The 27749-nt window shown below is 43.9% G+C and overlaps 1 protein-coding gene across 1 annotated transcript; it reads right to left on the reverse strand.

Annotated features, from left to right (window-relative positions):
- Positions 1-2466: 2466 nt before the first annotated feature.
- Positions 2467-27657, reverse strand: LOC113450696 (class I histocompatibility antigen, F10 alpha chain-like). Its single transcript, XM_026721977.2, has 7 exons — positions 27469-27657; positions 19821-20096; positions 16162-16437; positions 13843-14121; positions 13099-13200; positions 9204-9245; positions 2467-7065 (listed from the first exon to the last, which is right to left on the reverse strand). Exons 1-7 carry the CDS (start codon positions 27536-27538, stop codon positions 7037-7039), a joined length of 1074 nt encoding a protein of 357 aa, XP_026577762.1. The 5' UTR covers positions 27539-27657; the 3' UTR covers positions 2467-7036.
- Positions 27658-27749: the final 92 nt, after the last annotated feature.

The following is a 27749-nucleotide window of genomic DNA, read 5'->3' on the forward strand; positions in this document are numbered from 1 at the left end:
CGACAATAAACACCATTTAAAAAAAAAACAATAAAATTTCTGGGCAGAAGAGCTACCAGGGCGTTACTTCAGAGGGCGTGATGGCAATTTGGGTTTCACCCTCAGGGCAACCCTCCCAGAATGACTCAAGTTACTGCACCTGCCTATACTGACTCAATTTCTCAGCAGAGGTTTCTGAGAGGAGAAAGGACAAGCCAGATGAAAACCCAGTTATTTTCTAAGGCGCCAGAAAGTAAGATAAGAAATCATGGGTGGAAGCTTGTTAAAGAGAGCCCCAACCTAGAAGTGAGGAGGAATTTTCCGTCAGTGAGAAGAATTAATCAATGGGATAGTTTGCCTCCTGGAGTTGTGGCTCCTCCATCAAGATCATCTGAAGTGTTGGTACCATTTTATAAGGCCTTGGTAAGGCCACATTTGTAATACTGCATCTAGGTTTGGTCGCCACGATGTAAAAAAAAAAAAAACATGTAGAGACTGTCTAGAAAGAGAGCAGAGAAGAGCAACCAGGATGAAACATGAACGGTTGCTGGAACTGACTATGTCTAGTCTAATGAAGAGAAGGACCAGGGATGACATGATAGCAGTGTTCCACTATCTCAGGGGCTGCCCCAAAGAAAAGGGAGTCAAGCTATTCTCCAAAGCACCTGAGGGCAGGACAAGAAGCAATGGGTGGAAACTAATCAAGGAGAGAAGCAACCTAGAACTAAGGAGAAATTTCCTGACAGAACAATTAATCAAGTGGAACAACTGGTCTCCAGAAGTTGTGAATGCTCCAATGTGAATGCTGGAAGTTTTTAAGAAGAGACTGGACCACCATTTGTCTGAAATGGTATAGGGGTTGGACTATAAGACCTCCAAGCTCCTTTCCAACTCTGTTACAACAGTTTCAGAATACGTTGGTGAAGATTCTCAGTCACCCAGCTAGACTGGTAGGAAAGTTCACTCATAACAACTAGTCTTCTTTCTTTTCCCATTGGTTAGACATGTTTCTTGCTTATCCAAGTAGCTTTTTCCGTCTGACCAGGGTGGTTGGGGAACTCCATATATGTCCTCCGTGGCCAATAGACTTCCATATATGTCCTCCATATATATTCTATTCCAATTCCATTCTATTATACAATACTATCACTGGCTCACAGAGCAGCCTTTGAGAAACCACTCATGACAGTGGGAGGAAGCCAAGATGGGTGTGTGGGGCCTCTTCCTCACACACACAAATTTCCCTTCATTTTATTTCCACAACCACCATGTTGGGCAGAAGGTTTCTTAATCAGGAAACACATTCTGAAAGGGGGCAGCTCCAAGTTAAGCTACATCTTAAAATGGAAACATCATCCAGATGACAGCAATATATTGGAGTAGGCTGGCAGGGTGCACTTTTTATTTTTATTTTATAAAAAACACAGAAATAATAGCAACAGTGCTGCATACATTGTTGAAGAGAAGGGCAAAATGTACATAAAAAGAGCTGGAACAAAAAAAAATAAAAAATGTCACGTTATAATTCTACATATACCCGCAAAGGCAAAATTATACAATTTCTATAGTACAAAATTATTCACAGCAAATATATTTCTCTCACATTTATAAAACTATTTTTTTTAACCTGCGGCATTCTGTCTCAGTGAGCCCCATATTTCATTGCACTTACCCAAACTATACGTTGCATATACATCAAAATTCAGACACTTGGCAAATGGCTCATATTTATGACGGTTACAGTGTCCTGGGGTTATGGATCCCCTTTTATGACCTTCTGACCACGGGGAAGCAAGATTACCTTAACAACCATGTTGCTAATTTAATTGTAGTGAGTCACTTAATGAGGTGGTTGAAATAGCACAACATTTACTGAACTGCCTCGCTTAGCCAAGGAAATTTTGGGCTCAATCGTGGTCGTTAAGTCAAGGAGCACCTGTTTACTCGCAGATAAGCTTGGCATTATTCACATTTAATAGCTAATAATACTATCAGCCAAAGTGGATTGGAGAGCAGCAGAGAGGAACTGGGGCTGGGCCAACGGGTGGGGGAAGAATGAAGAAGCCATCAATAACAGTTTGGTATTTGGGAAGGTGAGGATGAACTAGAAAGTGAATTTAAAGAGAAAAGACAGGAAAGAATCCAGTGTATTGCTAGGGTGCAGTGCAAAAGAGATCACATTTCCATTAACAACATATTAAGTTTTGTAGGAGAAAAGTAGACACTCCAAATGAATTTGAAATAATTAGGAAAATCTGGATGTGCGCAGAAATGGACAAACTGACGAATTAAATAAGGACGAATCGGATTATTATAAACTATGGAACAAGTTCTACGGTTGTTAAGAGAAGAGGAAGGATCAAGAAAATAAGGATTGGCTAAAAGCATAGAGAATGAAAATATGTACTATTATTATTGGACTTAGCAGTGTAATGACAAAGATGGATGTTAGGAGGATTGTTACCATGTTCAATGTTTTTAATGTACTTTTTGTTTTTAATTTGCTTAATAAAGAAAATTTAAAAAAAAAGATTCATAGAAATCTTGTCTGTGATCAGTGCCTTTCTTTGAAAGGAGTGTGTTTGAATTTGGGGGACTGGACCCGTAATATTTTTCCAATATTTCAGAGGTGCCCCTCCTGGCCCCTACACAAATCAGAAGCCCCAATGGAGAAGCGGCAAGAATGGGGCACCAGAGGCACTTGTGGTTTATCCTGTAGTCGATAGACAGTATGACCCTTAAACAGGGATGGGAGACAGTGGCCCTTTTATGAGACGTGGTGGCACAGTGGTTGGAATGCAGTACTGCAGGCTACTTCAGCTGACTGCCGGCTGACTGCAATTTGGCAGTTCAAATCCAAGTCTCAAGGGATGGCTGTCAGCTTTCAAAATCATCTACTTCTGCTTTGCATCTTTTGGCTGGCATAAGTAACGGGGGGAGGAGGGGGCAACGCCTAGGAAGAGAGCTGGAGGTGTTACATTCTTGCGTTGTGTAAATGAGGAGAGCGGGGAGTATAAATTCCTGCTTAGGTTTCTATTTCTCGCTTAGGTTTCTATTTCTCTGCGCAGCTGCAGATCTTTATCAAAATATGCCAAGGTCTACGGACAGAGGCCTCATCACCATCTGAAGATGCCCACATGATCATATTCACAACTTTTAATTGGAAGAATCATTTGAACTATGGGGGGGTGGGAACATTTCCATCACTTTATATATGTGATCTGCGCGCCTAATTTCTCAGATTCAGAATTCCACTGTGATGCTGCCACTTCATTTTCAGTAGAAGATATCTTTTCTCTAATCTAAAGAGGCTAAGTATTTCTTTCTTGAATTTTGAATGGAGCACCACCTGACATTATTCTGAACCTCATCACCAGCCCACCCGGAGAAAATATCCAGTTTCTTCTGAGGGGGTTTGAACATCATGTCATCTCCAGCTAGTGACCAGGAGGACCTGGGCGCTATGGGAGGGCAACCTTCTTTGCTGATACCGGAGGTGCCAGCAGCTGAATTGCTAGCGGAGCTCAACCTGGAAGAGGTCCCAGCTATGAAGCCCAGATGGTCGTTGGGGGTTGGCTGGAAGGATCCAGAAGAGTCCCCCCACCCCTGGAATCACCATTACCCGACGGCGTGGGAGAGAGGAGCCACGGCAAGAGAGGGAAAGGAGAGATCTTTTACTGGACCAAGCCAGGCAACTCCTCAATGAGGTGTATGGACAACCCCATGCTGCACAAAGGTATGAAGGGGAAGGGGGAGCAGCCTCAGCCAGAGGCAGCCAAGCTGCCCCCCCCAGCGGGAGGTGGGGGGCCCCCAGCGGGAGGTGTGATTCCTAGAAGGCGCAGAGCTCTCAAGCTGCCTCCGTTAGAAGTGAAATTTGGGGGAAAATTTTCACGAAGCTGGACTTGAGAGAAGCGTACTACCGAATTCGAATTAAGGAAGGGGATGAGTGGAAAACCGCTTTTAACTGCCTGACAGGTTGTTTCCAATTCAACGTTCTCCCATTTGGCCCTCAGGGGGCTCCAGCCGTATTCATGCAGATGATCAATCAGGTGTTATACGAACATTTATACAAGGGGCTTTTGGTTTACCTTGATGAGATCCTTATCTACACGGAAACTTGGGATGAACGTGTGAAATTAGTGCGGTCAGTTCTACAGAAACTGCGAGCTGCTAAGTTGTATGCTAAACTGTCCAAATGTGAGTTCCATCAAGAGAAAATCGACTATTTGGGGTATCACATTTCACATGAGGGCATTGAAATGGATCCAGAGAAGGTGCGGGCTGTGTTGGAATGGGCCCCCACACACACCCGAAAACAACTTCAAAGCTTCTGGGGATTCGCCAACTTTTACCGGCAATTTATCCTGTCTTTTGCTAAGATAGCAATGCCTATCACCAATCTCTTAAAAACTAAGGGGGAGGCGAAGCCAAGGCCTAGCAAGCCGCTGGAGTGGTCCATGGAGTGCCAAGCCGCCTTTGAAAGGCTGAAACGTCTGTTCACTGCAGAGCCAGTGCTAAAACACCTGGACATGGATGCTCCTTTCGTGATCCAAGCCAATGCGAGTGATATGGCCTTTGGAGCGGTATTACTTCAAATCAATGAGAAGGGAACTTTACAGCCCTGTGCCTACACCTCCCGTAAACTAGCTGAAACCGAAAGAAGGTGAGCCGTCTGGGAAAAAAGAAGCTTTTGCAGTTCGCTGGGGTCTATTGACTTGGAGACATTTCTTGGAAGGAGCGAAACACCCATTTGAGGTATGGACAGACCATAAGAATTTGGAGGCCTTAAAAACGCCTCGGAAACTGTCCCCTAAACAAATTCGCTGAGCCCAGTATTTTAAGTGGTTTAACTTCTCATTGAAGTACATTCCAGGGGGGAGGAATTTTATGGCGGATGCCTTATCTAGACTGCCTCAATATAACAGCATTCGCCAGGAGGTGATATGGCCGATTGTCTCAACCAGACAGCTAGCTGTCCCAGTGGTCACTAGAGCTCAAAAGAAGAAAGAAGTGGATTTATCGAATGATTTGACGGCACAATTAAAAGAAGCCTTAAAACTTGATGATTGGTTCCTGGCTCATTCAAATAACTGTACGGTTAGAGATGGTTTGGCCTGGATGGGACCAAAGTTGTATGTACCAGAGACACTGAAAAGCCAAATATTACAAGCTCATGACTCTAAAGCGGCTGGCCATTTTGGATTCATGAAAACCTTACACCTAGTTAAGCAACAATTCTGGTGGCCTACATTGAAGAAAGACATTGAAGCTTATGTGGCTAGCTGATCAATTTGCGCATCAGCAAAGAGGCCTCCTGGTAAGCCAGCAGGACTGTTACAAAATGTGGCTAGACCAACGGCTCCATGGAAGGAAATCTCTATGGATTTTACAGTAGAATTACCCGAGAGCACTGGAAACACAGTTATTTGGGTGGTAACTGGTTTGTTTTCCAAACAAGCACATTTCATACCTTGCTCTAAGATTCCCTCTGCAAAATCGTTGACTAAACTGTTTATACCACATATCTATAGACTACATGGCATTCCCAAACGTATAATTTCTGACCGAGGGGTTCAATTTACCTCAAACTTTTGGAGGGATTTCCTGAAGTTAATAGGCTCTGCCCAGGTTTTAAGCTCTGCCCACCATCCCCAAACCAATGGGGTTTGTGAGAGAAATAATGCAGTGTTAGAACAATACCTTAGATGTTACATAAACTATCAACAGGATAATTGGGCTGACTTATTGCCATTTGCCGAAGTGGCATACAACAATTCTGTACATAGTAGTACTGGGTTCACCCCATTTAAAATGGTGTCAGGGCAAGATTTCGTACCCATACCTGAGCTTCCTCGTGAAAGACCTAACATCCAGTCATTAGACGAATGGATACCTCAACTCCAACTTAATTGGCCAGTCGCTCGTAAAGCATTAGATGACGCACATCAATCTCATAAGAAGTTTGCAGACAAAAAGAGAACTCCACAGAAACCTTATCAAGTAGGTGACAGTGTTCTTGTCCACTAGATACCTACAAACCACTCAAAAGTTGAAGAAACTTGGTCCTAAACAGGTGGGTCCTTTCACGATTGAACGGATTGTAAATCCTGTGACAGTCCAATTGAAACTACCGAAAACTCTTCGACGAATCCATCCGGTTTTCCATGCTAGCTTGTTAAAACCTGAACACACTTCTGGTCTGAGACCAACCCAGACTGATCCTCCTATACCATTGCTGATTGAAGGTGAACAACATTTTGAAGTTAAAGAAATTCTGGACTCTCGAAAATGGAGGGGTCGCCTCCAATACCTTGTAGCTTGGAAACATTTCCCTTCTTCCCAAGCTGAGTGGGTCAATGAAAAGGATGTTAGAGCCCCTAAGTTGATCAAAGACTTTCGCACAAAGTATCCTGATAAACCCTAGAAATGTATTTGATTGTTGATTAGTATCTTTTATGTTTCTTTTTCTCTTGGAGGACTAACCCCCTCACAGTTACTGCTATTGAGCCAAATGTCCTCCAGCTCAAAATTAACGTGGGTCTCATTTAGGTGGTGGAATAAAATAAAATAAAATGTACCAATAAAGGAGAATATTTGCAGCTCAGGATTGGAACATAAGGGTTCCTTGCTGCTTTCTGAGCTTGCTTGTTTTCTTGCAGACATTTCATTACCTGACTAGGTAACGTCATCCGTGCCAGTAAAAAGTGCGATGTGCTGACAGGAAGCTCAGAGAGCACCGAGAACCCCTCAAAATAAAATGTTTTGGCTTGACAAGGGAGAGGGAGGGAGAGGAAGTTTTCAACTTATGACCATAATCGAGACTGCCCATTGTCATGACGACGGTAAAAACAGGTCACCCATGCTGACCGACTCAATTTTACAACTAAAAGCTGCAAGTAAATGCTGGTTTTCAACAAAAACGTCGTAAAACACGGTCTTGTGACTGCAGGAAGTTGCAAACAGCCATAAATGCTACGGAGAGGTGGGCAGCCCTCAGCATTTTGGAAGCAGGTTGTAAGTACCCCTAAGTGGGTCCATTGTGACTTCAAACGGTTACTCAGCAATTGGTCACAATCATATGTCCACCTATAGGAAGAAAAAAAAAAGATAAGGAGAAGGCAGAGATGACTGAAATCATCTTGGAGAACTTCAATCAAGCTAAGGAGATCGAGGAGCCGATTGAATTGCAATTCACAGGAGACCCGAAAAGGAACAATGGCCAACATCACACTCATCAGTTACTTCTTATAAGGCTGCCAAAAAGACCACTTCAAAATCTGGTATCAGGGAATTGTGGCAGCAGCTGTCCAGATGAAGTCAGGGGTACTAACACAAACTTTGTAGTCTTTTATATATAGAAATACATTTAACATTTAAATTTACAGCTGCCTTTGTCATCATCCAGAAAAAACAACAACAACACATGATAGTCAGGATCACAGAAACTTCATGAGGTAAATTAATCAGTACACAGAACACACAGAAGGAAAAGGTGGGAAAAAAAGAAAACTTCCCCTTGATACTTACGGCAACCAATCATAGCACAGATTGCCTCATGCATGAATCAGCACTTTCTAACTACTCAATTACCATGTTTCCTCGAAAACAAGACCCGGATTTATTTTCTTTGGGGCTCCAAAATAAGCACTGGGGCTTATTTTCAGGGCATGTCTTATTCCCCCCCCCCCCCATTTACTTTAAGAGTACATGGGAGGCCTTGCTTGTGGCAGGGAAGGAGGCCACGCAGTGGGCCAGTGCCGTTGCCGCAAGGTGGGGGGGATGGAGCTGCCCTATATGCCCCACACCAGCTTACCTTAGGGCCCTCATAGCTTGTGCGGCCGTCGGCCCATTTCCTCTGTTTGCTTGTATAGCCACAACAGATCAGGAAGCTGAGTGATATACTGGTTTCGCGGCCACGAAGCAAGGCAGGAGGGTTGGAGCTACTGTTTGCCCTGGCGCTGGCTTACCTCAGGGCCCTCGCAGCCAGACCATCCATGCTCCAACACCTGCCTCACCTCGCAGCTGTGGCACCATCATGTTGCTCCCGCTCCTGCTCTGTTGCAGCCATGTGAGCAAGCAGAAAGAGGGCCAGCGGCCATGCGAAGTCCTGCTGGACAGGGATGGTGAGGCAGGTGTCAGGGTGTAGATGGCCTGGCTGTGGGGGCCCTAAGCCGGTGTGGGGCACTTGGGACAGCTCTACCCCTCCAACTGGCCTCGCATCCGCGGCACCACAGATGGAATGGGTGGGCAGCCAGCTGCATAGGTGCTTAAGTAGGGGCTAGGGCTTATATTAGGTACACACGCAAAAAAAATGGTAGGGCTTATTTTTGAGTTAGGGCTTATTTTCAGGAAAAAACAGTACAACTGTATGATCTGGCCAATTGTACAATTTCCTGTTCCAGCTACTAAATTCATTATCCTAACATCTGGGGACAGCCTTCCCAAACCCAGAAGGAAGGTTGCAGGAATCCCTGCTTGTGTGAAAGAGACTCCCCTCCCTCTGCAGCTCTAGCATCCGATTCAACCTGGCCAGAATCCACAGGTGTTTTGCTGTAAAAGGGAGCAAAATGGGGAAGTTGACATCCAGTTGTACAATGGGGAGGTCTTCTGCTCCCTTTGTAGTCCTGATGTCCTAAGACAGAGGTGGGGAACTATGGCCCCTTTGTGATTTGAGGACTTCCAATTCCCAGAATTCCTGAACCACCATGGGAATTCTGGGAATTGAAGTCCACAAGTCATCAAAGGGCCACAGTTCCCCATCCCTAATCTAAACTGACAGAACTGGAACCAAACAGTCACTGCAGAGCACTGGCTGGAGGGGGCTCCAATGAACAGCCAGTTTGGTTTAGTAGGGAAGGTACCAGGCTGGAAACCAGGAGATGGTGAGCTCTAGTCCTGCCTTAGGCATGAAAACTTGCTGGGTCATAGGGTCTCAATGACTCACAGGGTCATTGTTGTGGAGAAAGTGGGAGGAGAAAGGTTTATTGGAGACGTTAACTTATAAAGATGGGATAAAAATCTAATAAACAATCAAACCTACCTGAGGGGATCCAAGCAGCCCATAATATTTTTATATCCCTCTGGGAAAATTTTGAATCCCCCTACCCTACCTGCCCATCCTTCACACTGACATCTTTGCTAGTATTTGCTCTCAGGTCACAGCCTGACTCGATTCTCAGATGCAAAAGAATAAAAATGAAACACGTGGTAATAATTCTACTCACGAAAACGTTCATTCTTTGATTCATCATTTCCTTTCTTGAATTCTAGATTGTATAAAGAGAAACAAGAGGGAGGGGGTTAGGAGAAAACCACAAGCCAATCAATGACAGGAAGGTGTAGGTGTTAATGAGCTCATTTTGAACGGAATGGGGGAACTCACGATAGCCAAGTCACCACAGCCATCTTGCCACAGTCAATTCACCATGGCCAACTCGCTGCAGGATAACTGGCCATGGCCAACTCGCCACAGGACAATTCAACAATTCAATGTCACGACTTAAAATCATTTAAAAATGATTGTAGGTCTTGTCATTCGCCTTTTCGTTTTGTCCCTCCCTTGGCATCCTTTCTTTAATGATTCTGCACCAACTCAGGAAGCTCAAACTGCCCAAGGAGCTGCTGATTCAGTTCTACAGAGGAATTATTGAGCCTGTCATCTGCACCTCTAGAACTGTCTGGCTTGGTTCTGCAACCCAACAGGACAGACAAGGACGCCAGAGAGTAATTAGGATTGCAGAAAAAACAATCACTACCCACCTGCCTTCAATTGAGGATCTATATACTGCACGAGTCAAAAAGAGGGCTGTGAAAATATCTACAGACCCCTCACATCCCGAACATAAACTGTTTCAACTCCTTCCCTCCAAATGATGCTCTAGAGCACTGCACAACAGAACAACTAGACACAAGGACAGTTTTCTCCCGAAAGCTATCACTCTGCTAAACAAATAATTCCCTCAACACTGTCCAACTATTTACAAAAGTCTGCACTACTATTACTATTAATCTTCTCATCACTCCTTTATCACCCATCCCCTCTCACTTGTGACTCTATGACTGTAACTTTGTCGCTTGTATCCTTATGATTTATATCGACTGCTTCCTAGTATGATATGATTGCTTATTGTACCCTATGACTATTATTAAGTGTTGTTCCTGATGATTCTTGACTCTGAATACATCTTTTCTTTTATGTACACCGAGAGCTTATGCACTGGAGATAAATTCCTTGGGTGTCCAATCACACTTGGCCAATAAAGAATTCTACTCTACTCTACTCTACTCTACTCTACTCTACTCTACTTCTTCCATTTCTTCGATTTTACTCTAACTTTTTGTCCCGTGGGAAGTTGGCCATAGCGGATTGTCCTGGACCCCACTTCAAAAGATGAGTATCACAAAAGCTGGTGCCTGAAAAGAGATTCCCAAGGCCTGGGGGAAAATATAGGAGTTTAATACCCTCCAAACCAGGGGTATCAAAGTCATGGTGTTATGGTGGCATCCCATGACATATCGGGACTTCTTTTTCCTTCACTAAACTGGGCACGGGTATGGCCAGCATGTGATGCATCCGGCCTCTGGGCTGGAAGTTTGGGACTAATTGGATCTCAGTGAGTGGATGTTGGTCCTGTTCCACACTTCTTGGATCCAACTGAAAGACGCTGTTGACGCACCAGGAACTAAAGCACGCCAACCTCACTCAATGCATAGAAACAGGCCTAACCAAATATCACCCAAGCCCTCCTTGATTAGGACGAAGAATCCCAGGATATTTGTTTTGATACAAATGGAACCCTGGATTATCAATGATCAATGAGTCATTCCCTTGGATGGGAGGGAAATGGGGAAAGCAGCAGAAGCAGCAGCTGGGGGAGAAGGAACGCTTTCATTGAAACCTTTCTCTTTGACCAAAGCCTTCGAAAGAGGCAGATCTGTGATGCCCCTTCCCAACTCAGAAGAAGACTGGAGTATCCGAACCTCAGACTCAACTGAATTGAGGCTGGAGTTCCAGCAAGAGGCTGAGATCTCAGGTGCTCCTCAAGAGGGCTGGGAAAACAGGGGAGGAGGGGAGGGGAAGAAGAAAAAAGAAAGGAGGAGGAGAGGAGATAGGAGGAGGTGGAAAAGGGAGAAGAAGGAAAAAAAGGAGGAGGATGGGGGGGAGGAGAGGAGGAGGAGGGGAAGAGAAGAGGAAGAGGAGGAAGGAGGAGGAGGGGAAGAGGAGGGAGGAGGGGGGGGGAGGGAGGAGGAGAGGAGATAGGAGGTGAAGAAGGGAGAAGGAAAAGAAGGAAAAAGGAGGACGGGGAGGGGGGAGGAGAGGAGGACGAGGGGAAGAGAAGAGGAAGGAGGAGGAGAAGAAGAGGAAGAGGAGGGAGGAGGAGAAGGGGAGGAGGGAGGAGGAGAGTAGGAGGTGAAGAAGGGAGAAGAAAAAGAAGGAAAAAGGAGGAGGAGGATGGGGGACGAGAAGAGGAGGGGAAGAGAAGAGGAAGAGGAGGGAGGAAAAGAAGGAAAAAGGAGGAGGAGGAGGATGGGGGAGGAGAGGAGGAGGGGAAGAGAAGAGGAAGAGGAAGAGGAGGGAGGAGGAGGAGGAGGGGAGGAGGAGGGAGGAGGAGAAGAAGGGAGAAGAAGAAAAAGAGAGAAGACAGGAGGAGGAGGAGGAGGGAGGAAGAGAAGTGGACAAGAAGAGGAAGAGAAGAGGAAGAAGAGGGAGGAGGAGAAGAAGAAGGGGAGGGTGTTGAGGTAATTACCGGTTAGGAGAATAAGTGCATACAGGGAGACGTAGTGAAGAATAACATAAACACAGCACAGCACTGTACAGTAAATGTAGGTTTTTACTTCCCATAAATGTTTAAGCAGAGTCCAAGATAAGCAGTCCAACTCATTCACAGGTAAGGCAGTCAGTTTTCAGTTCAGGGATAATCCAAATATTAAAGACCAGTATCAAAAACAGTTCAGTAACAGACTTACATCAACGATCAATGACAGTCATTAAGAGGAATGGCAACTCTCTCCAACAGCAGGAAACAGGAGACTCACTCACTTCACTGAGACTCAACAACCCAGGTTTCTGACTCCATCTTATGGCCATTTGAGGAACTACACCCAATTACAGTTTTAGCATTCTCTTAAAGACATAGTATTAAAATTTCTATACTAGTTTATATATTTCCAACCCAAATAGCTGTTAGGTGACTTACATTCCTAACATTCTCCCCTTTTGGGTAGGACAATATATACAACCGTACCTTATGGTCCATAATCCTCATAGGAGGAGGAGAAGAGAGAGAAGGAGGTGAACAAGGGAGAAGAAAAAGGAGGAAGGAAGAGGAGGAGGGGAGAGGGAGAGGGAGGAGAGGAGAAGGGGGAATGAGAAGGAGAAGAGAAAGAGGAGGGAGGAGGAGGAGGGAGGAGAAGGGGAGGAGGAGGAGGAGGAGAGGAGGAAGAGGAAAAGAAGAGGAAGAGGAGGGAGGAGGAGAAGGGAAAAGAAAAAGGAGGAGGAGGAGAGAGGAAGAGAAGAAGTGGTAGAGAAGAGGACGGAGGAGGAGGAGAAGAAGGGAGAAGAAAAAGGAGGAGGAGGAGGGAGGAAGAGAAGAAGTGGAGAAGAGAAAGAGGAGGGAGGAGAAGAGGAGGGAGGAGGAGAAGAAGAAGGGGAGGGGGAGTGAGCAGGAGAAGGGAAAAGAAGTGGAAGAGAGAAGGGAGGAGGAGGAGGAGGAGGAGAGGAGGAGGAAGAGGAAAGGGGAAGGAGGAGGAGGAGGAGAAGGAAAAGAAGGAGGAGGAAGTGGCAGTTTGGTCCAGTGGTTAAGGCACCAGGTTAGAAAGCAGAAGTATAAACATGAGTTCAAGTCCGATCTTGGCCATGAAAGTTAGCTAGGTGACCTCGGGCCAGTCAATTTCTTTCAGCCCAACCCAACTCACAGGGTTGATGAGGAGGGGCAAAAATAGGAGGAAGGTGTGTTGGAAATGTTTACTGCCTTGAGTTATTTGTGAAAAGCATAAAGGCAGGTAATAAATAAATGAATAAACAAACAGGTAAGCGAACAAACTAGCTAGCTCCACAAAGGGAGACCCGTGGGAGGAATCTCCCCATCTCCTTTCAATCACCCCGAAAAGAATACTTACTGAGAAATACGAATACCAAGATCCCAGCAACTACACCCACTACGATGAAGCCAGCCACACCACCGAGGATGATAGGCCACAGGTTGGACCTGGATCCTGGAACTGGATTGAGAAAAAGAGTAAATCACTCAATGGGAACTACAAAATATCTGTGTCAACTCATAAAACATTCCTATGCTTGTTTTAGTAGTTGCCATTAATAAAGGGGGGGGGGGAAATCTAGAAGAGCAGTGCAGCAGTTTGCAAGTGGAAGTACATTCCAACTCTTCTCTTTAAAAGGTTGTAACTAAACTACCAGAGCTTTTCCCCGTGAATATATTTAATTGGAGAACGTGATTGATGACACCCAGACTGTGAACGTGCTCAATTGGAGAATCTGGTTTAGGAGACACCCGGGGGGGAGGGGGGGAAACAGGGTCACAGGGGACTGTAAATGATGCGTGCCAGAGTTGGCTGAATACGGGGCAGTGCCAGTATGTTACCTCTAATAAATCCTTTGAAGTTTTTTGAAGTTTGGCTCGAGAATCATGATTTAATTAGGGCGATTGCTGGAATCCTGACAGTAAGTCAACTCTGGCATATGTAATTTACGGTGACCTTGTTTCCCCCCTCCTGTTTCCCCGCTGACACAAACCATAAAAGGAGACAATGGTAAAATAAAGTAATATCTGGGCACAATTTCTCTCCCATAGTCTACCAGTTGGAAAAAAACAGCCCAGCCTTTCCCTCCCTGCAGCCTCTCACCCTTCAGGGCCAGTTCCAGGGGCTCCTGCAAGCCGTCATGCGCCACGTAGCACCGATAGCGATCCCTCTCTTTGGGGTCGATCTGGATTCCGAGCCAGTAGTAGTAGGTCCCATCTGCGGTGGGGGCCACAGACCCATGGAGGGTGTCTTGCAGCCAGACCTCCCCGTCCCTCGTCCAGAAGGCATCGATCTCCCTGGGGTAGAAGCCATAAACTTGGCAGGCATGAGATTCCATCCCATCGGTTTCCGTCCTGCTGCTCAACATCACCACTGGAGGCTCTGGAAAAAAAAGGGTGGTTAGGATCAAAACCGAGCCTTCCCAGAAATCATCATTTGGTGACTTTGTGCATCATGAGCCGCGGTGGCGCAGTGGTTAGAGTGCAATACTGCAGGCTACTATTGCTGACTGCCAACTGCCTGCAATTTGGCAGTTTGAATCCCACCAGGCTCAAGGTTGACTCAGCCTTTCCTCCTTCCAAGGTGGGTAAAATGAGGACCCGGATTGTTGGGGGGCAGTAGGCTGTCTTTGTAAACCGCTTAGAGAGGGCTGTAAAGCGGTAAGTCTAAGTGCGATTACTATCACACATGCAACCAGAACTAGGAGTTACCAAATAGACCCAAGTTTATTTGGGTCCCCTCCAGCTTCTTTCACCCAAAAAAACAAACATAAAAGCACTTTATTAAAAGCAGGTAGTCCTCAACTTACAGCCGTTCATTTAGTGACTGTTTGAAGTGACAACAGCACTGAACAAAGTAACTTATGACCGCTTTTCACACTTGTGACCATTGCTGCATCCCCACAGTCATTTGGATGCTTGACAACTGACAGTTGCAGTTTCCCAGAGTCCTTCTGCAAAGCCTTCTGTTCAGACCATGGCTTCCTGAGACCGTAATTAGTTACAACAGCTCTTGTTTTATTTCAACGCTGGGAACTGTGTTCATTCCCAGCCCGTAATGAGTCCCAAACAGTCCCTCGAGATAAGCACCCACCTTTCTCTCCTTTGAATTGCTGCCAACAACTAAAGTTCCAAATGAACTATAAAAAAAAACAACTGAAGTACAAAGTCCACACAAAGGATTAATCTGAACAGAACGACTCTGCTTCCTGCAAAGGTTTCTCAACCTTTGCCTGTCCTTTATACCTTAGGGGAGGGGGCAATCACCTCCAAGCCTTACTCCCGCTCAGCTGCTCTTGCCTTGTAGCAGCTCTGCACACACGCGCACTGGGAACAGGCTCTCCTTGTTCCTCTGCCACTCTGCTCCCAGACTCCGGCGGCTCCGGAGTCAGCACCGCACTCCCAGATGGTTCTGGCCCCATCTCTGCATTGGACACAGGATCCTCGTTCGAGTCCTCCCCAGACTCCCAGACTAGTCTCCGTTCTTCCCCACTGTCCAGTTCTGCTGCCGTCTGCACAGGCTGCCGGAGAACCACAACACCTTCTGATGAGCAAAGCCAATCAGAATCAGAATTGTGTTCTGACCCAGTCTTAGCTGAAACAAAAAACAGACTCCTTGCAACGAAAAACCTCTCTTTATTTACCTCTTGTAAATAAATTGCATTCCCCCACCGAAAAGTCCAGGCAACGGTCCTTCAAAGAGTTAACTGCAGTAACAGACCTTATTAGTTCTTTGCGATAATTGCAAGGCCGTGAGCTCCCAGCCAAAAACTAAGTTCTGGCAAGCAGTCTCTGTGGCATGAAATACAATGAGCAAAATCTTCAGAAATATGAACTGTTGTCCCTACAACAACCACTCCCCTTTCCTTCTATTTATTCCCCAGCCGGGGAGGGGCCATTCAGTGTTCATGGGTGCTTTGCTTCCCGAGTTGACTCCTTGACCTCTGTTGTTCCGCTCTTTTAACAGCTCTGAGCATAGGTATGTCTGGAACAGGCCCCAGCTGTTCTTCCTCCTCACTCATATTAGCCTCCAAAGGCAGCTGTGTCTGACACAGACCATCCATCAGAGCCTTCCCCGGGCTCCAGAACTGGCTCAGGTTCCTCCTCCTTGTCCGATTCTGCCACCAGATCTGCTGGCAGCTGGCAGGCCACAACATATCAAACTGGAAGGGACCTTGGAGGTCTTCTAGTCCAGCTCAAGCAGGAGATCCTATACCATTTCAAACCAGGGACAGTCCAACCTCTTCTTAAAAACCCTCCAGTGATGAACTGCCCACAACGTCTGAAGGCAACGCGAGCAAGGAACAGGACAAATCCTTACAAGGTCTGAACCTACACAGGAAACACTTGCCACACCAAAGCTGTGTGTGGAGTAGCAGATGCAGCTCCCACATACTTTTCCCCCCGGGCCATTTCTCCATACCTTTCCTCAAGAATGACTTCTCTCCGTAGTGGTCGTTCTTCTGCAGCCATTCCATGCAGGTGCTCTCCAGGTAGCCCGTGAAACGCTGCTTGATGGCGGTTTCGGACTCCCATTTCCGCTTGATTTCTTGGGCTTCCTTGTCGATTGCGGTCCAGATGGAGCGCCCCATGTCATAGCTGAGGAAATCCCGCCCGTCGTAGCCGTACTGCCAGTGTCCGCTCCTTTTCCCGTCTTCCCCTACTTCACAGAAGATCATCATCTGGACGATGTGAAACCCTGAAAGAAGCACACACACCCCCGCAAAGTTAAGGAGGAAAAGCTCTCTTGGGAGATCAGGGAAAGCCGCTCCCTGTGGGGGCTCCAGATTCTGTGACTGCTGAGACAAGAAAGCAAAGAAGACAGAGATTACAGGAAGAGATCTTGGAGACCAGCCAAGGTCAAGAGAGAATTTGGGATCTGTAAGACAAATGTCAGGATTCCGGCAGTTACCCTCATTTAAATCATCCAGAAGTTGCCAAACTTCCAGAAGTCAAAAAAGATTTATTGGGAGTTAACGTGTCCCGCACTGCCTGGGCGTAGCTGTTTCTGAAACACATAATTCATTGTCACCCTTGACCCTGGTTTTTCCCTACCCCTGGGTGTATCATAATTCATATTCTCTGTGATGACCCAGGATGGGATACAAAAGCAACAAAGTCACAAAAACAGGTGAAGTCCCTTTAATTCCTTCAACTTGGCTTTAAAGGTCCAATTGTTATTGACTGGAGAAAAAAACTCCCCCACAGTTGTGAAAAGGAAGAACCTCCATTCAAACTCAAAATACATACAAATTATAAATAGGAAAAAACAACAACACAAACCACGCTGAAGAATTAATGAGACAAGGCAGGATAAGGGCTTGAAGACGTCCACCGATATCGAAATACACACACTGGGAAGGACACCAGAACTCAGATAAGAACTGACAGACTAGAAATATTTTCACGCTTTGCTTCCAGCACTGGCCCATGCGCAGTTTGTCCGTTTAAACCAGAGGTGGGCAACTATGGTCCCTTTATGACTTGTGGACTTCAACTCCCAGAATTCCTGAGCTAGCATGGCTTGCTCAGGAATTCTGGGAGTTGAAGTCCACAAGTCATAAAGGGGCCATAGTTGCCCACCTCTGGTTTAAACACCACCTCATGTTTAAAGTCCTCATGTGCAGCCCATGAAGGGGATCAAGATCCTTTCCTTCCGCATAGACCACGCCATTCATGTTTCTCCCGTATCCGCTCCTCCCTGCGTGCCCTAGGATGAAGAGGGGATGGGCCTGGGTCTTCCTCTGAATGGCCAGCCTGCCTGTGCCCTTCCCCAGTTTCCTCCCCGACCTCCGAGCCACACTCCCACTCCCTGTAGCCTGTTCCTCCTCTCCCATGGAGTCAGATTCGAACAGGGGCATGACATTCTCCAATGGGACACATCCATAGCGAAGAGTCATCAATCATGCTCTCCAGTTAGAATTTTGCGTGGCAGAAATTTTGGTCACCTAGTTATTATCTTTGAAAACATTTATCAAATGCAGTTTTGGTTTGGAAGCTGCTGCGCTGCTCCGCATTCCCTTTCGGTTGGCAACTCTAAAACGACCAGAGAAATATTTTATGAGCTGACCACAAGATCTCAGCCTCTACTATGAAGGAACTCGCTGCAAACGAGGCTGGGAAATATATATTTGCAAAATCTCCACAACTATAAAGCCCACAAACTTGAAATTTGGCATATATGTTCCCCTTGGCTTCTAGGTGCTTGCTAAGAAAGGGTTTTTCAAAATGATCTTTAGATCATTAGTATTTCTTATACAGTAATTAACACGCTCTGATGCTAAGGAGTTACAGATAGTACTCCCCCTCCCCACCTGAAAAGAACTCTGTTCCAACTGCCAGTAGCCTTATATTAACACGCTCTGATGCTAAGGAGTTAGATTCTACTCCTCCTCCCCACCTGAAAAGAACTCTATTCCAACTGCCAGCTGCCTCACATTCCGTTACCTCAGGTCAAACTGGCAGATATTCCATTCCACTCCACGCAGGAGTGGCCTGGGGCTCCTTACAGTACTAAATGTCAGTACCTTCCAAACTTAAGGCAGCGGGATAGATATTAGCTCAAAAAAGGCCAGAAGTATTGTTTTTAGAGGGTTATTGAATCTCTCAACAACGTTGTCTTCAGTAAAATATGCCCGATCACATAGCTTCGTAACGAAGTACGGGTATCCAGCGGGTTATTGTATATAAACAAGTTTTTTCTATAAATGAATCCTGCTGAATTATTTACTTGTGTGCTGGTTGGATTGCTGCATACTGTAACAAAATCAAACCCCAAAGTTCTTCCCCTCAGGTCTCACACCTGTCACATGGTCCAACCAGGTCGCAGCCACCATCCTGGCTGGCTTTGTCCACGCTTCTCTGACACCTGTCAAGAGCGTCCTTGGCTCCCATGGGAAAGAATGTTGTTTTGGCTACACATTCCCCAGTTATTTCCATCTCCCCCCTCACATTCCCACAACTCCAACCGGTCTTGCTGTGGCAGCCCTAAAGATGCTCCCCAAATGGCCCCAAGTTAAAAAAAATGGCTTCAGGGCTGACAACAGGATTACCTGAGGCCCAAATCTCCTGGGACTGGAGCAAGGTTGCCTTTCCTGAGATCACTTTCAAATAACTCAAACCCCCACCCCCAATTTTTCCACAGTCCCTGTCATGCCCCTGTCAGAGTCTGAATCCAAGGAGGAAGACAAACAGCTGACAGGGAGTGGGAGTGTGGCTCCATTGGCTGTGGAGGAAACTGGGGAAGGGCAAAGTCTGGCTGGGCAGAGCAGGGAAGAGGTAGAACACGCGAGTGAGAGTTCAGAGGAAGACCTAGGCCCACCCCCTCTTCATCCTAGGGCATGCAGGGAGGAATGGATAAGAGAGCAATGTCGGTTGCCTGGCTTAAGGGGAGGAAAGGGCCCCGATTCCCTTCATTAGCCACAGCTGGGAAGAAAGTTTAAAAGAAATGCATGCTGAGTGCAGCAGCTGCTGGGAGCAAATGTGAGATTATCTTGTGTTGACTTTGCTTATGTGTGTGTTCTTGGCGTCATCCCAACCATGTTGAGTTATTGCCCTGCCTTCACATCTGGAATTCTTGCTCCTGCCCTGCCAGACTAATTACCTCATCTTGTCTTGTTTGGACTTATGTTACAGTTTTTGTTGACCACATTTTGGACTTGATTCTCTGCAGCCAAAGGCTGTTCCAGGGAAAGTTTTTCTCCAGCCCAGAAAGTAACCAGGACATTGGGGGCAAAGTTGGAGCTAATAAAGGGACTCCTATTGATTATCTGACTGTATTGCCTTTGTGCCATGCCCCAGGTCATCACAGTCCCTTAAAGCCACACAAGGCAGGTGAAAAGCGAATTGTTTCTTACATTACAATGGGAAGAGAGGAGGCAAGGGGCAACAACTGGGAGGGAGGGGGAAAAGAGGGTAAGGAAGAAAGGGAGGAAGGAAGGGCAGACTTTGGCAAACAGCTTATTGTGGACCAATTGATCCAATTCATGAGGAAGGCAGGAAGCTCCGTGAGAAAAATGGAGCTTTTCCCTCCACCCTTTTGCAGGATAGCATCCACTATTTCCCCTCTCCCTGCTCACTCACCTCCACTTTGGTTATAGCGTTTCTGGAGCATCTCCACATTCTCCTGAAAGTCGTCTTGGTCTTTTTGCAAAATCCAAGTATACCTGTTGTAGAATTTGGGTTCTTCCTTCTCCAGAGTATTTATCCAGTCTACCCGAGGATGCATCTTCTTGGTGTCGCTTTCGTAGCGACTGATGAGCTGATTGTCAACGAAACCCATGGCGGAGAAGAGCGGCAGTCCCGGAGAAGCCTCGGTCGCCGAAGTGTAGCTCACGCGGATGGTGCGGGGGGAGGAGCCTAGGGAGAAATGAGAGCAGGGCGGAGTTAGGGGCTTGGGAACTGAGACTCCAGAGGAGTTGCAGCCTGAGGTGCAATGATAAGGGACTGTCAGAGCTGCCATCATACGCTTGAACTTCACATTTTGGGGGCTGACAATCTCGTTGAGGTAATTCCCCGTCAGGAGAATGAGCGCATACAGGGAGACGTATTGAGAGTAGGGTTTGAATAGTACACACACAGCACACAGATACACTGTACATTAACTGTAGGTTTTTACTTCCAGAAAGGTTTAAAGCAAAGTTCAAAACAAGCAATCCAAAGTCATTCACAGGTTAAATCAGTCAGTTTTCAGTCCAGGGATAATCCAATAACAAAGTCCAGTGTCAAAAACAGTTCAGTATCAGACTTACATCAAATCCAAGAATAGCAGTTAATTAGGAAAACGGCAATAATCTCCAAGAGAAGGAAACAGAGACTAACTCACTTCTGAGAATAAGACTAAACAACTCAGGTTTCTGGCTCCATCTTATGGCCGTTTGAGAAACCACACCCAAATACAGTTTTGCATTTTCTTAAAGATACAGTTTTAAAATGTTTATCCTGCTTTATATATTTCCAACCCATATAGCGGTTAGGTGACTTACATTCCTAACAAGTCTGCCATGAACTCTGGGGGAAAGGAACCTGGGAAGAAGCAGGCCTCTCAGAGGCACTAAAGAGGCTTCAAGGTCGTTACCCTGGGAGAACAGAATAGAATAACAGAGCTGGAAGGGACCTTGGAGGTCTTCTAGTCCAGCAGTCACGACCTACTGGTGGTCCATGAGAAAATTTTGGTGGTCCGCAGAGAAATGTCACCCCCAAATCAATATGGCGCAGAATGAAATAATCTTACTTTAGGATGGATCGTGATTGGGCCATGTGATGTGATGACGGTGTCATGCCCTTGTTGGAGTCTGATTCTGAGGTGGAGATTGAGCAGCTGACAGGGAGTGGGAGTGTGGCTCCGGTGGCTGTGGAGGAAACGGGGGAAGGGCACAGTCTGGCTAGGCATTCAGAGGAAGAACCAGGCCCACCCTCTCTTCATCCGAGGGCGTGCAGGGAGGAACAGAGAAGGGAGCAACATGGGTTACAGAGGAGAAAAGGGCCCTGATTCCCTTCATTAGTTGCAGCTGGGAGGATATAAGTGGAGAATTTGCACACACCTCCTTGCTGGAAGCAAAGTGTGCATTATCTTAGTCGAGGCTTATTGGGGTTTTGGTGTCCTCCCAATTGTGGGTGCTGCGTTATCGTTTGAAAGTCTGCAATTTATCATCCTGGCCTGCCATGTTAATTACTTCAGTGCGGTTTGTGTTGGGTTTTTTATTTCTAATTATCTTTACTTTGAGTTTGGACTGCATTTCTGCCCTTCGTAGACTGTTTTTTGAAGAATTTGATATCCAGCCGAGGATAATTGGACACCGGGGCCAAGTTGGAGGCATTAAAGGGAATTTATTCTATTTTGGTGACTTGGTTATTTTTGTGTCACGCCCAGGGTCATCACAGAATTGTACACTGTTAATTGCTATAAAGATAGTCCTCAACTTACGACCGCAATGGAACTTCAAATTTCTGTTGTGAAGTGAGACATTTGTTAAATGAATTTTGCCCCATTTTACAAGCATTTTGGCCTCAGTTGTTAAATGAAACAACTGCTGTTAAGTTAGTAACACGTTTGTTAAGTGACTCTGACTTCTCCATTGATTTTGTTAGATCACAAAAGTTGATCCAAGGACAATGTAACCATCATAAAACAGAACAGAATAGAACAGAATAGAATAGATGATATGGAATGGAATGGAATGGAATGAGACTAGACTAGACTAGACTAGACTAGAAATGATGGGATGGGATAGAGAATAGAATAGAATAGAATAGAATGGAATGGAATGGAATGGAATGGAATGGAATTCTTGATTGGCCACGTGTGATTGGACACACAAGGAAATTTGTCTTGGTGCAAGTGCTCTCAGTGTACATGAAAGAAAAGATACATTCATCAAGAGTCAAGAATCATAAGGTACAACACTTCATAATAGTCATAGGATACAATAAGCAATCATAAATATAGGTTAGTTGCCAAGCATCTGAATTTTGATCACGTGACTACAAGGATGCTGCAACTGTCGTAAGTATGAAAAATGGTCATAAGTCACTTTATTCAGTGCCGGTGTAACTTTGAGCGGTCACTGAACAAGCAGCTGTTAAGTCAAGGACTACCTGCAATGATATATTACACTGACAGGATTCCAGCTGTTACCCCCAATTAAATCACGAGTCTCGAGCCAAACTTCCAAAACTTCAAAAGGATTCATTGGGAGTTAACATGTCAGGCACTGCATGGGTATAACTGACTCTGAGACACATCATTCATTGTCACCCTTGACCCTGGTTTCCCCACCACCCTCTGGGTGTATCACAATTCATATTCTCCAATGGGATACATCCACAGTCCAGAGACATCAATCATGTTCTTCAGTTAGAATTTTGCACAGCAAAATTAGGAATTGCCAATTTAAATTGTCAAAGGCCTTCTGTGCATCCAAGAATACAAGGGCTATTTGTTTTTCCGGATGGGCTTCGTAGTATTCCAAAACATTTAATGCTATCCTTAAATTATTCCTGATTTGTCTATTAGGAAGAAATCCGTTTTGATCTTTATGTATATATTCATTCAATATTTTTTTCAATCTATTTGCTATCATGGTAGTAAATATTTTATAATCAGTATTTAACAGGGAAATTGGTCTATAGTTTTGTATATGTCGTGAATCTGAATCTTCTTTCAGAATCAACGATATCAATGTCTCCTTCCATCAATCTGGCATTCTTGCTGCTAATAGGACCTCATTATATACTTCCACCATGAGAGGTCTTATTTGTTCTTTTTTTTTATAAAGTTCCCCTGGTATCCCATCGGGTCCTGGGGTTTTATTGTTCTTTTGGTTTTCTATTGCTGCTTTTAACTCGGGCCACGTAATATCTCTAATTAACATTTCATCTCCTCCTTAATTATTTTATCTTTAGTAATACCCAAATAGTTTCTTATCATATCCTCATTTACCTCCTTCTTTTTATAAAGATCTTCAAAAAATTTACATGCAATTTCTTTTTTCTCTTCTATCCCTTGTTGGGCATCCCCGTTCTCATCTATTAATTGGTAGATCAATCTTTTCTGTTTTTCTTTTTTGAGTTTATAGGCCAACCACCTTCCTGGTTTATTGGCCTGTTCAAAAAATATCTGTCTGGCTGTATTTAACTTTGAGACCATTCCTTCTTGTTCGATTAAATTTAATTTATGTTTAGTTATTATCATCTGTTTTTTCAATTTGCAATCTTTTGGGGTGTTTTGCAGCTGAATTTCTAATTCTTTGATTCTTTGTTCTAATTTATTTTGTTGGGCATATTTTTCTTTATTTCTTTTAGCAGTGTATGATATCGTTGTGCCTCTTATTACTGCCTTCATTGTATCCCAAATATTCTGTTTCGTAGTTGCCTCATTATTATTTTCTTTTAAAAATAGTCTAATTCCTCGTCAAGTTTATTCGCAATGAGAATCGCCTTTTCCACACCACGACTTGAGTGTCCTCACACTGGCACACTTCTCTACAAGATGCGTGTACCCCTAAGGGTCACTCCAACAGCAAGAGGAGATAGCATGAAACCCAGAGCGAGCTTCAGCACCTCCGTTTGCCCATATCTTGTCACCGGAAGTCTATCTGAAACTACCTTCTACTTACAATATGAATCTAGGCACTAAGTTTGAAAACATTGTGACTACAATTTATGATTCACAAAAGGCGAATATTATAAGTAATGGAGAGTACACGCGCTCAATAAAAATAAAGGAGTCAGGCAGGGATGTCCATTATCCCCCCTGCTCTTCATATTATCTTTGAAAACATTGCTTACACGAATTAGACAGAACCCAGGAATAAAAGGACTAAAAATTAAAAAAGAAGAATATAAACTCCAGTCATTTGTGGATGATATGGTATTTTTCATAGAGGAACCAATTGAAACCGGTCAAGAATTACTGAAAGAGTTAGATCAATTTGGGGAAGTTGCAGGACTTAAAATTAATAGGGAAAAAATGAAATTAATAACTAAAAATTTAACAGAAAAATAAATACTAAAATTGGAAAGGATAATGGGATTACAAATAGTAAAAAAAGTTAAATACCTAGGAATTTGGTTGACGGCTCAATGCAAAACTCTAATGGAAAATAATTATAATAAATTATTACAGCAAGTTAAAAAAGATTTAGAGATATGGCTTAAATTGCAAATCTCCTTATTAGGGAGGATTGCCACTATAAAAATGAATATTCTGCCCAAATTTATTTACTTATTCCAAACAATACCAATAAAAATACATAAAAATTGGTAAATACATAAAGAATGGTAAATAAGATGGGTAATGGTATATAAGAAGAGCATGAATTCAATTGAAGTCCATACAAAAAGAGGTAATCTGGGGCCAAGTTACTTTCTAGAAGCAAGTTTTATGTTTTTATGTTTATGTCTTATGTGTGTGTGTTTAATTAAGAATTAAATAATAAAATCTCGGAGGAAGACTAGATGAGAATAATTATAAACAAGCCAGAGGAAAATATAAATGTGATGACTGAATACCAGATAAATTAGAAAGGAAATATGATTGAATAATGATTAAAGAGAAACAATGTGGAATTTGGTAAAGGGAATTTACGTGTTTATATGGAAATGGGATAAATTATAAGTACGTGATATAAAGCAATATGTTACCTGCCTTGTAAAGATCTACAATGGAAAGAGGTTTTTTGTTTTTAATGTTTAATGATGTTTTGTTTTGTTTGTTTGTTTGTAAAATCAATAAAACTTGTTTTTTTAAAAAAATACATAAAAATTACTTCGTGGAACTTAAGATAATCACCAAATTTATCTGGCAAGGGAAAAAACTGAGGATAAGCCTAAAGGCAATGCAAGATATGAAGAGCAGGGGAGGCATGGCATTCCCAAATTGGAAATTATACTATGGTGCAGCCTCCTTACTCTGGTTGAAAGAGTGGGTAAATCTGTCGAATAAAAGGATCTTATTTTTAGAAGGCCATGATTTACAGAGGGGATGGCATGCATTTTTATGGGACATTGGGAAAATTAAGCAGAAGTATTTCCACAGACATATAATTAGAGATTCCTTATTGGCTAATTGGAACAAAATAAATTTTTTTTTAAAAAAATCCCAATTTGGATCTCAACAATGGAGGCGATGATACATCCAAACAATCTAGATCTTAATAAAATGATAAAATACAAAGACCTTCTTGATGCGCAAGAAACTTTAAAATCATGGCAAGATCTCCAAAAACAGGGGCTACAAGTAGACCGGTGGGCTTACTTGCAAATTCAAAATAGATATAGCCAGGACAAGAAAAATTTTGGAATTTATACTAAGGCACAACAAATAGATAAAATTTTATTACGTCCAAATAAAAAAAATATAACTAAATTTTATAATAATTTACTAGAGACGGAATTAGAAGAGGAAGTAGTCAAAGGCAACATGATAGCTTGGAGCAGAAACATAGGACGTAGCATTACATTATTAGAATGGGAAAAGGTTTGGACAAGGAATAATAAAATTACAAGATCGACAGCATATAAAGAAAATGCCTATAAAATGTTTTATAGATGGCATCTCTTACCCTTGAGAATCGTGAAAATGTCTCCTAACATGAATCCGAACTGCTGGAAATGTAAAAAGAAACAGGGAACATTTTTTCATATGTGGTGATCCTGCACTGAAGCCCAAAGATACTGGCATAGAATAAAAAAATGGTTAGAGGAAATAACGGCGGAGCAAATTGAATTAAAACCAGAATTCTTCCTATTGGGGATATTTAATAGACAAATTCCTAAAAATGTTAAATATATAATACTGCATATTCTTACAGCAGCCAGAATAACCTCTGCACAGTGTTGCAAACAAGCAGATATTCCAACAGAGAAGATGGTTATACAGAAGATAACAGCCTGTGCAGAGATGGACAAGTTAACCTTAGCACTTAAGGAAAAAGAAACATCAGAGTATTATAGAAGCTGGGAATGCTGGTATGATTGGATAGAACAAAAATAGAAAAGATATTAGTAAATAACGTAAAATGTAAATCATAATTATATATTCTCAATAAGATGTATTTGTAAATGTATCACCAATATTGCTAACAAATAAGGAACCATAGACTGTCGATAGTAGAATTGTTCGTTTTTTAATCATTTTCTTTTTTTTTTCTATTTCTTTTCTTTCTTCTTGTGTGTGTTGTGTTTGTTTGATATTTTGGTTTTGTAATCAATAAAGTTTTTTTTTTTTAAAGAATTTTGCATAGCAGAAACTTCAGTCACCTAGTGTCAGATCCGTGTATCTGCCATTCTTCATGGAAGAAGGGGGGAGGGAGAGTTGGTATAAGAAATCCTTTTAGATATAACCTGGATATATTAAATCTTATATTGAATTTGGATAACCCATCATATACTATGCAGGGACCGAGACCAGATGCCCGGAAACCTGTCACCTCTGAAAGAGATAGCCAAAGGATGAAGAGACCATAAAAATTCTTGCTGAGAGATGTCACCTTCATTTTTGGGAACCTCAAAAAAGATCGTTCTCAGAAGGGGGGGAATAAACATGTTGGCTCTTTGTTTTGCTAAATACACATCAAGAGGAGGGGTCTTATACTCCCTTATCTATCTCTGCATGCTTGAGAGACCTTAGACTCTGCTTTAAATCCCTCCACGAATTGTCTCATCTCAATAAAAGATTCCTTTTGATACCTTTGGTTTTCATAAGTTCATTCTTGTTGATTGAATGGGAAAAGTTCAGCAGCCTGACACCTAGTCTATCTCTGAAAACTATTTAATAAGAATGCACGTTGGGTTTCCAAGCTGCCGCACTGCCCCCCCCCTCCCTTTCTGTTGGCAACTTTAAAAAGACTCATATTTTAAGAGTTGACATTACACGTCTTTTCATTTTTTTTAAAAAAAGTACATTCTGTGAATGTTTCTTTTCCTTTAACCATGTATGCATTTTTATTTGGTGTTTTTTTTTTAAAAAAAATCATGATTTTAAAAGCAATAAAAGAGTCACCTTGAAAAGTGAAACTAAGCTCCTTACCCCCACCTCTACTCTACCTCTAGACTCTCGCCTTCCGGGATTTCCGTGGGGTGGAGGGCAAAAAAAGTCAAGAAGGGGGTTCCGATCGCAGGTTGTGCCGCCCATCCTGACGACCCCACCGATCCATCCACCCCTGACCCGACTGGCAGCCTGTCCAAAATAAACTGCATGCGCCCCTCCGGCAACGCCCACGGGACTCACCGCGGCTGCCCTCCAGAAGGCAGGAAGCGGCGGCCCCGAGAAGCCACAGGAGACCCCAACGCGGCACCATCGCCTCGGCTTGCAACCCAACGCAGGAAACCGCTGCCCCGACCAGCTTGCAAACGCTGGAAAAAATCCCTCGTGAGTTGTGAACTATTAACCAGGCAAACGCTTGGAACGCTGGGAGGCAAATAATGAGGGGGCGGGGCCAGAGGAGGCGTGGCCTGCTGGAGTCCGGAAGGGAAAACCTGCCTTGCGCAGATCAGAGGGAAGGAGCGAAG

The sequence above is a fragment of the Pseudonaja textilis genome, chromosome 2 (genome assembly GCF_049901715.1).
Source record: "Pseudonaja textilis isolate UNSWEBS1 chromosome 2, rPseTex1.2, whole genome shotgun sequence".
Taxonomy (NCBI): Eukaryota; Metazoa; Chordata; class Lepidosauria; order Squamata; family Elapidae; genus Pseudonaja; species Pseudonaja textilis.

Coding starts and splice junctions, on each gene's coding strand:
- LOC113450696 (XM_026721977.2), bottom strand. CDS start 27,538: ATGGTGCCGCGTTGGGGTCTCCTGTGGCTTCTCGGGGCCGCCGCTTCC. Junction 20,097..27,468: donor CCTTCTGGAGGGCAGCCGCG/GTGAGTCCCGTG, acceptor ATTTCTCCCTAG/GCTCCTCCCCCCGCACCATC. Junction 14,122..16,161: donor GAAGTCATTCTTGAGGAAAG/GTATGGAGAAAT, acceptor TTTTTTTTCCAG/AGCCTCCAGTGGTGATGTTG.